This window comes from Puma concolor, chromosome B1, assembly GCF_028749965.1.
Source record: "Puma concolor isolate L17-30 chromosome B1, mPumCon1.1.hap2, whole genome shotgun sequence".
Taxonomy (NCBI): domain Eukaryota; kingdom Metazoa; phylum Chordata; class Mammalia; order Carnivora; family Felidae; genus Puma; species Puma concolor.
Genome location: NC_141670.1, coordinates 80,016,730 through 80,029,621, shown reverse-complemented (window position 1 = coordinate 80,029,621; position 12,892 = coordinate 80,016,730). Strand labels below are relative to the sequence as shown.

The window sequence follows — 12,892 nt, the reverse complement described above, 5'->3', positions numbered from 1 at the left end:
TGACAGGATAACTCTTTGAAATGTTAATACAACGTGGAGTTTGTTGAGGAAGTGGTCGGTATTTAGCATCTTTGAAATATTTTGCTCTAATTATGACTTGAGCGGGTCCAAGGAATCGATTGTGTGTGTTCAGTGCCAGTTTTTCTGAGATAATATTTCTGGTGTTTTGATTTTGACTGTGGTCCATCCAACACAAGTATAAAATGCTGTGGAATGTTTGTCTGAATAGGTATTTCTCAGCCTTGGCTCCAGAGAAGAATCACCTGGAAGCTTTAAAATGCAGATCGAAGAAAAGCAAATAAACCTGAAGCCCAGTCCCCATTCCCAGATAGAATTTTTCCCGAGTTTCATTCAGATATAATTGACATAAAAAATGTGTATTAGTTTGAGGTGTACAGTATAATGGTTTGATACGTGTATGTATGGTGAAATGATTACCACACAATCAGTTTGCTTAATGCCCGTCACCTCACATACATTTAGCTGGAAGAAATTTGTACCTTTTGACTGCTTTCACCCATTTGCCCCCTACTCCCATCCCCCTGCCTCTGGCAGCCATCAATCTGTTCTAACCTATTAGTTAGGTTTTTTAAAATTCCTCATGTAAGTTAGATCGTGAAGCATTGGTGTTTCTCTGTCTGATTTCACTTAGCATAATGCCCTCCATGTCCATCATGTTGTCACATGTGGCAAGATTTCCTTGTGTTTTTTTTATGGCTAAATAATATTCTCGCAGATATTCTGATATAAACGATGTCATAAGTATTCTGGAGGCTTGCAGAATTCCATACTTAGCCCTGGGATGTCTCAGATCTTTCCCCTGAGAGCATTGGAGTTGCACTCTCAGGTCCTGCCTTGCTTGGTGGCTTGCAGTATGGCTCTGAACGCTTGAGCCGCTCCCCACAACTCCCCCCTACCCCCCACACTCCTACCCATCTTGTTACCCTGAGGTGTGTGTGGAGGGAACAACAGTCATCGGGGTGGGTCTTAGAGGAAGATCTGTTCAGAAGATTATCAGCTATGCAGAATCAGTTCTGGGATGTAACTTTCCCATTGTTTATTTAGGCTTTGGGTGTATTGGCTCTGTGTGTTGTTTGGTTTCCTATTCCAGTACTGTCCCAGAGGCATTTCCCATATTTGTAAAGATCAAACATAGGTAAGAAGCTATTCCAACAGTTGGCCACACACTGGCTGTTTTCTTTCAATGGAAGTAAGTTTTCCCAACTTCTCTCCTTCACATTGTCATACGCTTCTCAACCTAACTTCTCTCCTGTTCCCACCACTCCACAACCTTCCTTAATTTGAGTAGTGACAGATGGTAATAAATCCAGCTGTGGACAGTCGTTTAGACAGCAGAGGATTTTTTAAGGCAGATAAGTAGTTTGCTATTTGCTGGAGTGCCCTATTGGAACACAGAGTCTGTGGAAATATGGTGTTAGCAGGTTGCCAGTTGGAGCACTAAATTAAATTTTCACTAGCAAATATTTGTCCACAGTAATTTAAATCATTTTGTATCCCATTTACGCATGAGGGGGCAGTATGGTACTATATAAAGCAAATGCTCTGTTGAAATTGTCTATTTTTATTGGTATATAATAGTTTCTAGGTGAGAACTTTTAGACTCTGCGATCGTAACTCTGACATGGTAGTTGTTAAATGTAATATGCATATGTGATCCCCTCACTCGTATACACGGGTCACATGCCTTTTTTATTTAAATGCATAAATAATCATTTCCTTGCAGCAGTGGGGCTTTCCCACAGTGCCTTTTTTATTGTGAGTTTTATATTTATGTTTTGTTTAATGGTAGCAAGCTTTCTTCCTGTTTCCTGCTTTCACTTGGGGAGCATTAGGCCTCTTGGAGATGCAGTGTCTATTAGGTTGATGTGTCTAAATATTTTATTTTATGACTTCATTGAAGGCTGAAGGGTCTCCAGTGTTGTTGGGGACAGGAAACCTCTGAACTCAGGTCTTGGCAGCTGTGGAAGGTCTATTATAAATTACCTCTGCATGATATGCTTCCCTTTATGGGACAGATTGCTTTTCTCAAAAGAAAAAAAAAATTGTTAAGCAAAGAAGCAGCACATTTTAATTAATGTTATTATTGCTGATATATGAGTGACACTGTAGATTATCAAGGTGCTAATATTCTAGGTTTCATAAATGGAAGGGAAATTATTAAGGGAAGTTGGAAGGCAGTAATTGATAAAATCTATAAAGTATTTTATGAAAAATGTACATGGGAATCTGAAAGGTAATTTCATAAGCATAAGCTATTTTTAAATGTGTAAAAAATATTTACAGTCATATGTTTCTGTTTATGTAGCTGAAAAAAAATTGAGACCAGCATTTGGCATAAACATAACCCTGTATGAAACTAAATGGGATATTTACTTTTAATGTTTTATCCTGGCTACTTTCTTTGTGGGTGAATAGCTGTGGTATTGTCTATACCTGGTAAAGTTAATTATACATATTTAGTTTTGGAACGAATTTATTTTGAAATATAATGATTGGACATTGCTTTTACTTAATTTTAACTAGAAATTGTATTTTGAAATCTTCTGTTAAGAAAATAAATGAAAGACTTACGACCTGTACCCACGATTTGAAGGAATGGATTTTTGGCTCCAGCCTGTTTTGGATGAGCTCCAAATCAAATGTTGCTTGATACTGGTTTACTATTGCAACACACAGGTTTCTGTTCATGGGAAACAATTAATGTCCTTTATGCTTCGATGGCAGATTTTTAGGACCCCGCCCGATGCGACATTCCTGGAGCCAGTCTCCCTGTCAACATCACCCCCAAATGCTCCACCAAGACAATCGAAGAGACAAGGCCAGAGGACGAAGAGACCCGTGGCCGTGTATAATCTTTGTCTGGAGCTGGAAGATGGTAAGATGTTGATTCTATTTTTCTGCTTGACAGCATGTTGAGAGTATGGCATATCATATGTCCTCAGGGAAGGCCATTCTTTTCCTTCCTTTGTGTTTTAATTTCTTTTCACCTTAAGATAATTTTTTGAGATTAACAAGGAGGGTAAAGCCTTCTCGTCAGAGAGAAAATGCGAGTTTCAGGTTTGTGTTTGTTATTTGTTTTGCATGTTTCTTTTTTTATTTTTAAAAGACAGCTTAAATTTCTTTTTTTGGGAAACTTGTGTGACCTCCTGTGAGGTTACATAACTCTGAGACAAATGGAAGAGGAACTAAAATTAAAGCAGATCTTTTGAGAGGAGCTGATAGTCTAATGTTAAATACATCTAGATTAAAGGCATAGTTTTCTATTGCACTGAAGCTTAGGGCTTCTGCATCTTATTTGGCCCACGTTTTCTTGCAAGGCTGGCGCCTCATCGTACAGTAGGCTTGGCGAAGTGACCTGCCTTCAGGGGTCAGGCCCAGTGAACTAAGGTGCAGTGGGACTCTGGCAGAATGGAAGTTCTGCTGTCCTGTCCTGGCTAACATGTTCCAGTTACTTGTCACGTGGCCACATTGTCTCAGTATCGTCAGATTGCCTAGTTTTTTAAAGAAAGCTTGGAAATTTGAATTTTATACACTGATCTCTACAAAACAAGACGATGTGTCACGTAGAAATTACTGACTGCCGATTTGTAATCATGCGGTTATTGGCATGGAAGGGGTAAGGTGATTCTAAGAACCTCTAGTTCAGCAGGCATGTCTGAAACTGTGACTCTTTGGTTGTGGGACCTTTTGAGGACATTTCCTGAATTCGTAATTAATCTTCGTTCTTCTTTTTGTTATAACCTTTTTTTCTTTTTTGCATCTTTCATTTATTATCCTTGCAAGCTACTGAAGTTATATTGGTTTGGAAGTATGAGGTGATTGTCAGAAGGAGGAAGGGAATGAAGACAGAAACAAATGCAGTACCTTTCATCGTAAGGAGCTATATAGTCAAATGTCCAGGTAGCTAATATCGAAAGATCCATGCAAGCAAGTGACAACTGATTAGGGAGTCTCTGCAGGAAGCCTCAGAATGCTTCCTGTAATAACACGGTGGGGGGGGCTAACGTGTGCCGGTATTCTTTCACATCGTTTAAGATGGGCATCATATGATACAACTATTAGTTTTACAATCAGATCCTTATTTTCCAGAGGAAGGGCATGAATCCTTAAAATCAACCTATAATTTCAGAGCTTCCTTTTAAGACCTTAGTTTCAACTTCTGATCCTACCTAACTTTTTTTTGTTCTCTTTTTTTCCTCACTCTCACTCTCTCTCAGCGGAGTTGCTAATAAGGAGTAAAACTGACTGGTTTGAATTGCACCTTTTCTTGTATCTCACTTGTCCTCTGGTGGAAGTGTTAATAAATAGTGAAGGAGGCAAATGTTGGGAAGTAGGAAGAGAAAAAGAAGTCAAGGAGATGTAGAATAAAATCTGCACTGGCTCACTGGCCCTGAGCAAAACCAAATTGGCTGTATTTCATAAAGGAAATGACCAGAGTGACTGTTTGTCTTAGAATCACATCTACTTTTTTGGTATTTTAAAGAATTGAATCATAATATCCAATCAGTATACATGGTGACTGATCTTTTGACCATTGTGTTGGAAAGTGATTATTAATGGGTAAGAAGTTGCTGAAGTGGTGCTTGGTACATCTTTTATGGGAATGCTCACGATGGCATATAATCATAGCTTTCCTAGATTTTAGATCATATAATAATTCTTAATTATTTGATTATAAGGGAAAAAAGATTGTGAAATATTCAATTCCTTTAGTCTGTTTTTATGTTCATTATTTATATGGTGTTTTATTCTACGTTTTGTATTTTATAACTTTACATTAATCTGTCTTGATTGTAGCCTTGGAATTTGTTGTTGTTGCAAATTGTCAGAATCAGGAAAGTCCATGATTTTGTCACAGAGTAATTTTATTTTATCTAGAGGTCATAAGATAAAGCAATTAAAAACTATAAGTTATTTCCTCCCCCCCCCCCCCAATTATTTGTAGGTAAGCTTTAGTGAAACTCAGGTTGTGTGAAAAAGAATTATTTCAGAGAGAACAGAGTAGGGTCTACATATTATATTTTCCAAAAAAGGCAGGGTGGTGAGGAAAAATGAAGAGAAGAGCTTCTGAAAGGAAGCATACAGGGGAAGCATACTAAAAAACTGTGTTATTGACTATACTTAGCATATTGAAAAACTCTGCCCCCTCCCCCCCAAAAAAAATCTGTTGTCCCTAGTACTTAAATGTTTTTTTTTTTCAGTAGCCTGAGTTCTATAATTGTCAACTTGAAGGTTTCAAAAAGTTTAATCTTCTTAATATTTTTTCTTATTGGTGGTAGTAGAGTCAATTTCCTATGTTTCACTAGGTCTGGTGAAGATATGCATTACAGTCAACTTTGGTGGATTATTCCCAATTTTGTAGCTTAGATGAATGTGATAGAGATTTTTAAATGTAGATGTGTCCTTCTCCCATTGATGCAGTGTAGTATAAATTAATCTTGACTTAATGAAATATAGGACAAATAGTTATTGTTTAAATTTAGGTGGATTATCTGTCAAGATCCAAGGCGCTAGATTAGATGATCAGAGATTTTCTTCAGCCTTATGATTTGGTCACAGATTTGGTATTTGAGTTAAGTGTTTGTAATATGTTATCTTCTTCTACATTGAGTAGGGTATGAAACTAAGTGATGTACCAAATAGCCAACCCTGGAAAACAGTCAGAATTGGCTTCAATTTAACATCAGGCAGATCAAAAAGTCATTATTAACAGAGTCAGCAAGCCTATTACATGAGCTGAAGCAGGATAGGCCTGGAAGCAGAGAATCCAAGCTGGCGTAAAATGAGAGAGAAACCCTCTGCTTGTTAGATGTGAATTTTATTATGATATATTCAACCCCACTCCCATCCCAATTGAGAGGTGACCAGTTTAATTAAAGACGCCTAGTGTCTTTACTTTGTTAAAGACTTTAATTGGCTTTGGCACATTTATCCATATTATATACACAGTGCTCGTTATTTTTCTTTGTAATATATGATTAAATGATATTAAACTTATTATTTGCGAAAGACTTTAAAATTCTAGTTAGTTGCTTAAGGATCTTTGTTGATGATTAATACGAACTGAAATGGATATACTATCTGGCTAGATTTCTTTAAATAAGCAGCTATTAAATCTTTACTAAAGTCCTTATCTTTATTTGGTAGAAGCCATATTGTTCATTTTTATATAGCATTTAATAATCTCATGAACTTCAAAGTTGAGAAGTTTGGCTGGGTCTGTTGTGAAATAGAAAAATATGAGGTATGCTGGAAAGTGCTAAAAAGATAACTAAAAATCAGAGGTTTGCTTTCATTCTCAAATGATCTTTCTGTGTTTTTATTTTCTTAGAATTCATAATAAAGTAACTCCAGACAAATTTATAATGTATGTTCATTTTCTCCTGCTCATTCCATATTTATGTCCTTTACTACCTCTTATGTAAAGAGACACCTTTTTGTTGTTGTAATTCTCCCAAGTACAGGGGAAGTTCATGAGGCTATAAGAGATACATTCTTTGTTATTCTCATTCAAGGCCAAAGAAAAATTTTAAAAGAGATTTGGGGAGTGGGAGACAAGATGGTGGTCATCTAAATTTTGACCAAGCTCTTTCTTTATGCTAGTTCTAATTTTAAACAGAATGAGGCATTCATAGGACTAGTTTTTATTTGTATCTTCTTGAGTAGTTACGTATTCTGTTGCCCATCTTCTTTTGTACATGATCTAGCAGTTTATTTGTTTAGGCAACTTAAAAAATATGATTTATAGCAAGTTGAAAACAGAATCATCTTGCAAGCCAGTTGGCAAGATTTAATATTATTATAGAGTAGGTCTTACTTGGGTATCGTTGGGTTGGCACTCTCACACTTGGATCCCGGATGTGCTAACTGCAGCACATTTTGTTGAACATGTGTTATTGTAGTCCTACAGTGTGACAAGGATGGAGAGCCTTATAAGCATAAAGTGAAAATGTAACTGTTAAAAGGGAGATAGATAAACAACGAAGCATGATCGTTTCCCTTCTGTTCTAAGGAGGAACATACTGTGATACGGATCAGTCTCTAAAATCAGAGTAGCATAAATAAGTTGTATGTAGATGTCCTTTCAGCCGAAATGACACCCAGGTAGATTTTTAAATGATTACCTAACATTTAAATGTTCCATATCAATGAGAGTGATGCTGAGAGCCACCTTTGGTATTTGGAAAGAATCTTGTTGAATAATGAATGAGGCATAAGCAAGAGAATAGAAAGCTAAAAAGGAGGCTCTTGGAAGGTCTTTTGAAATGTAGATTTTTAATCCTAAAGTATGGAATGCCCCTGGCAGTTTGGAGATTTTCTGCCTCTATCATTAATTAGTGATTTTTCTCATACTAGAGACTAAAATCAGAATTCTGTGTATCTGTTGAAGAGTTTTTATAAACTCTGCATCATGTTTACACATGGTTTCTATTTCAAGGCGTCGATATTCTACTCTCCTTCTGTCACTATACAGTAAAAGAATGAGACAGCATGGTAGCAAGTGCCCAGTGCTGGGCTGTCGGCCTTATGGGCCCTGAGGAAGGCAACCCCAGGGCTGCGGTAGGTGAGAAAGGTGTCATGGTTTCCTTGAGTGGAGCCATTTTGGCAGTTGGTTGGGGCATGATTTCAGGTGAGGAAACTAGCTTGAATGAAGGCCCGGCAGCAATGGTGAGTAAGAATAAGGCAGGAGGGTAAAGAAGAGGCCAGCTTGGTCAGACGGGGGCAGGGTTGAAGAGTAGTGACCAGTGAACCCAATGAGATGTTGCCAAACCAGGGGAGGTCAGCCTAAGGAATGATGGTTAGAAGTCTGGTCTGAGGACTTTGTATTCTGATTCTACTCAGATAGCTTACCCTCTCTAAATCTATCGTATTAACTACAAAATAGTAGTTATAATGTGTGCTACTGAGGATGGTTGAGAAGGTTTAGGTGGTTAATATGCTTAATATAGTGTCTGGTATATAGTAAACAGTCAAATCCTAGCTTCTGCTATTCAATATTATTATTAAAGACAGAGAAACGTGCCTTATATATAGAATGATAAGAGAAGTTACTGTTTTTCAGCAAGGGAGAGTTGTCACATGGAAAATAATATTAAAGGAAGTTTAATCTGACTTAAATCTGTCTGTCAGAATCAGAAAGGCCATGGTAAAGGCTGGTTAAGTAGTTTAGGTTTAGGTTGGTATGGTGTTGAACCAGCACTAGGAATAGAAGATAAATCTGGGACAGGTGTTAAAGCAAATTGTTGGGACTTCTTAACCGACTCGATGTGGAGAATGAAAGCAGATAATCAAAACGATGTCTTCAGCCATATTTTAATATTTAGACCACCTTTTCATCAAAAGGAAGGAAATACCTCATTTTGTTAGCATCTTCAATACATAGTGCAATATGTAACCGCTTTGGAAAATAGGTTTAATAAAAATAGTGTACAATGTATTAGTGTAAATAGTATATATGGAAAGTCAGTGGAAAGAGGAAAATATTAAATAGTACTAAATGGTATGTCTTCTTAGAGAAAGAATAGTCAGTCTCATAACCGTGAGCAATGGAGAGCTCATTTCTTTTCCCCTATTTACCGCACAGACCTATATCCACATTCACTCATGTGCTGGGAAGGTAAAGGTTGCGAGGCAACCACCAAACTAAAAGATGATCATTTCAGTAGAAGTCAAGGGTGGATAGCAGACAGTCATGGCAGCTCTGTACTCTCAAATCTCAGTTCCCAAGAGAGCATCTTTAGAAATTGCCTTCATGAAAACATGCTTTTATCAGTGAATTGTAACTGTCCTGTCATCCCCACAATGTAAGAAGAACCACAGTAAAACCATTGCTGATGGGAATTTTCAGTGACATTCTACAGCTATTGACATTTTCTTGTAGACATAAGCTGATCGGCTTGACACAGAATTATAACCAACCCTAAGTAACTGGGCACAAACAGATCTTCGGCTCAAGCTTGGCGATCTTCCCTTGATTCTTATCATTTTTTTGGCATGACACTTCATGGGAGGACGCTGGATAATAACTTCCTGAGTGCCAAGGCCCCTTGCCATTTCTTCGGGGCAATGTTATGATTCCCTGACATGGAATTACTGTATTGTGAAGTTAAATCTAAGACCAGGCTTGAATCAGTGACAGTATATGTAGACAGATTATTTCTTAACTCACTGTTACAATGATGAGATCAATGGGATGGAAAAGGCAGCCAGAAATTTCAGGGCTGTAATTGAGTTGTGGCGTACCCATAAATCATGCAAGCTGCCTCCCCTGCATTGGCGTTTCCCCAGAAGCCTCCCAGAAGCTCAGCCCCCCCTAATGTCAGCGACAAAGCACACGGCAACTTCTTATATGACTTCCTATATAATCTTAACTATGCTTCTGTGTGGGATGAACATTTCCCCCTTTCTCTGGAGGGAAAAGGCTTATTTAACGCCTTCAAAAAAATACATAGCTGCTTCTGTGGTGAAAATAAGTTCATGGCAGGTAACTAGAATTTATAGAAGAGAGAAAAATTCTTTAAAGCTTGTCTCCCTGTGGTGTGGGTTTTTTCTTCACTTCTAATAGCTTTTATTTTAATTTCTAGTTCTGAATTCAAGCAGCTGTCATTCTCTTTATAGCCGTTTTTGAAACTCCTACAGCGTAGGAGGTAGCTGGGCTGTCTAAGAAACATCTTTTCAAACCAACCAAAGTATTGTTTATCCTGAATGAAATAGAATTTTTAAGGCTGTCAAGAGTGAGTGATTTGAAGCGTTTTCTTTGATAGCCAGGAAGATGAGCAGAAATCTTAAAGAGGGAAAGGTATTATCTCAATGTGGCCAATTCCAGGTAACTTCTCTTACCCAGAAGAAACTCTTTTGAACCGTGATAAAAATTACCACTAAGTGAGGGTGTTGTCTACAATTAATATAACAAAACAAACCAGTGGCAGCTCATTTTTACTTACTGAATTCTTACCAGCTGTTGACGAAAAAGAATGAGATTGAATCAATAATGGAGAATACTCCTGTAACTAGTCCCCTCTAGTTGCCCTCTGTGAACTCTGGGTAGCAACTTTGCAGCTTGGTTCCCTCTGAGGGCTCATTCCGCTTTCCATGGCATTGCTGTGTACCCTCCGAGCAGTATCTGGAAGTTGAATGTTATTCTTGGATGAAAAGAATTCTTCAAACCTATTAAAATGAATTATCAGGCTGACGTTTTGCAGATACTAGTATTCTCTAAAGTCAGCAGCATTGGGTGCCTGGGTGACTCAGTTGGTTGAGCGTCTGACTCTTGATTTTTGCTCAGGTCATGATCCCAGGGTCGTGGGATCGAGCCCCACGTCAGGCTCTGTGCCAAGTGTGGAGTCTGCTTGAGATTGACTCTCTCCCTCTGCCTCTCTCTCTCTCCCCCACTTGCACGTATATTGTCTCCCTCTCTCTCTCAAAAAAAAAAAAAATTAAAATCAGCAGCATGATTTTTTGGGCTTCAAATGTGATTATGGTCATGATTTTATTTTTCTCTTTGGGTCAGAATAGAATAATATTAAGTCTTTATTAACTCAGTTATTTGACAGGTATATTCCTTTTCTTAAAAATTTTAATAGTTAATGCAATAACAGGATACAGAATTTGGAGGGTTGATAATGGTGATCAGTGACCTATACCATACTATATGCCAGACACTGTTTTTAGCAATGTTCGTTAGATATAGATAATCCTCATAACCATCTGAGAGGTAGTATTATGATCATCCCTATTTTATGGTTCAGGAAACTGAGGCCCAGAGATCAGTAAGTCACCTGTCTCACAGCTGGCCAGTGACAATGCCAGGATTGAACCCAGGCAGTGAAATCCCACAGCCTGGCCCCTTTTCCATGCTGCTAGTGTGCTGAACACAAGTGCTGCAGTGACATCTTCTCTTCCCTGGAGTCCGTAGACATAGCCTGTTTGCCCCTGAGTCTTTCAGAGATGCTCTGCATTTCAAACAGTATGTCAGTTTATTCTTTTTTAATTTTAGGAATGATTCTTAGTTTTCTCATTGTAAGAAAGTACTGGAATCAGAATAATGGTCTTCCTGAAGGAGATGCAGGTGAAGAGAGAGCCAGAGATGTGTATGGTTGTAAACCTGGGGCACAATGCACGGTGACAGAAATGGGCCCTCCAAGAGAAAAGGGGGTGCTCATTTTTCTGGGAGGGGGAGAGGGAGGAGCAGTCATTTTATTTCAGTGACATGTTTGTTTTCATGTGGTTTATGCAACCATTTACCAAAATGGACAATTACCTGCTCTTGCGTTAGCTGTAATGCAGATCTCTCAGGTACCTGGTGCTTCAGCGGGTTGTTAGAGATGTGTAAAGGGAATGCAATCAGCAATTTGATGCTGCCTGAATATATTGGATTTTGCTGGTATTTTTTTTCCCTCTTTGTTCTTCCTTTTATTAAAAAAATTACAACAATAGGTAATAGGTTCCTTGGTTTGAAACCCAAAAAAGTATACAATGATGTAGTGACAAGTGTCTGCTCCACCCTGTCAGCTTGTTCCCCTCACCCGGCTGCACCTGCACAGGGCATCTGCAATCACTGACAGTACTGGCTTGAGCCATATGGAAGTGCCATCTTTGGGTTCCAAAGTTATCTAATATCAGCAATTTCAAAAAAATTTTTTTTCATTAAGTCAAAAGTACTAAAGCATCAGGAATTTCATGTAGTTCAACCTACAGTTTCTTAAATCATTTCAGAGTTGAGATCAAATTGGATTGCTGACCACCGTTAGTAGGATCACACCATGTGAAATTGCTGTTTGTGTGCATCAGAAATGATTGCAGAGCAGTGGTTTCACATGATTAACCTGTCGTTTCTCACCCATCTTTCCAGAATCCGTTATGTATTTACAAGCAGATATGAATATATTCTTACCTTCTTCACCCAACAGCCAGTTGTACCGAATTAAAAAAAAAATTATAATGTACTCATTGTTGGTTTTCATGTTTCTACAGGGAGCTTTCCTTCCCCCCCTTTTCACTGCTATATAGTATTCTATGTGTTCTGTTGTACAGATGTATTCCTAAGAGGGCCCTGTGTTCTATAGCCCAACTCAAGTATATGGTGGAAGCCCCTTACTAACCACACACACTTCCAGCCTTCAGATGATAGTAAAAATGTTTTCCCAGAAATCATACACATGGGGCGGTGCCTGGGTGGCTCAGTTGGTTAGGTGGCTGACTTTGGCTCGGGTCGTGAGCTCATGGTTCATGAGTTCAAGCCCCGCGTTGGGTTCTATGCTGATAGCTCAGAGCTTGGAGCTGCTCTGGATTCTGTGTCTTCCCTGCTTGTGCGCGTGCGCTCGCTCTCTCTCTCTCTCTCTCTCAAAAATAAACATTAAAAAAATTTATTAAAAAAGATAATACACATGGTATGCTTTCAAGTGAATAAAAGCAAGCTGTAAACAGAAATTTCAGAATAATCTCACTTCTAGAGGAAAAATTGTGTAAGTACATGTATAAGCATAGAAATAAATCTGGAAGCATATTAATCAGTTATGACAGTGGTTATACTTAAAGGATGAGAGCCATGGTTTTCTTCTTTATACATACCTGTAATTCTTTTTCCTGTATTACTGGTTACTTGTCATACACACATACATATTACTTGTCATACACAAATATTGTTATACATATTTGTACATATTACTTTTATGCACCATATTGTTATACACACATATGCATATAAACACATGAATATACATGTATATCACATAAGTATATACCACATAAATATATAAATATCTATGTGTTGAAGTCACAGAAGTTTCAGCTTAACACTGATGCAAGCTGTGCTCGGTATTTAGTGTGCTAAGTGTAAGTTTAAGATTTGAAGTGGAAAGAATGAAGCAGA

The 12,892-nt window shown here is 38.1% G+C and overlaps 1 protein-coding gene across 3 annotated transcripts in view; it reads left to right on the top strand.

The window, feature by feature from the left end:
• ARHGAP10 (Rho GTPase activating protein 10) overlaps nucleotides 1-12,892 on the top strand; it is a 325,239-nt gene that overhangs the window by 267,342 nt on the left and 45,005 nt on the right. For all 3 annotated transcript variants that reach the window (XM_086704136.1, XM_086704135.1, XM_086704137.1), the window contains one exon: nucleotides 2,746-2,896. In XM_086704136.1, the coding sequence (XP_086560262.1) occupies nucleotides 2,746-2,896 (151 nt within the window). The remainder of the gene's footprint in view (nucleotides 1-2,745; nucleotides 2,897-12,892) is intronic.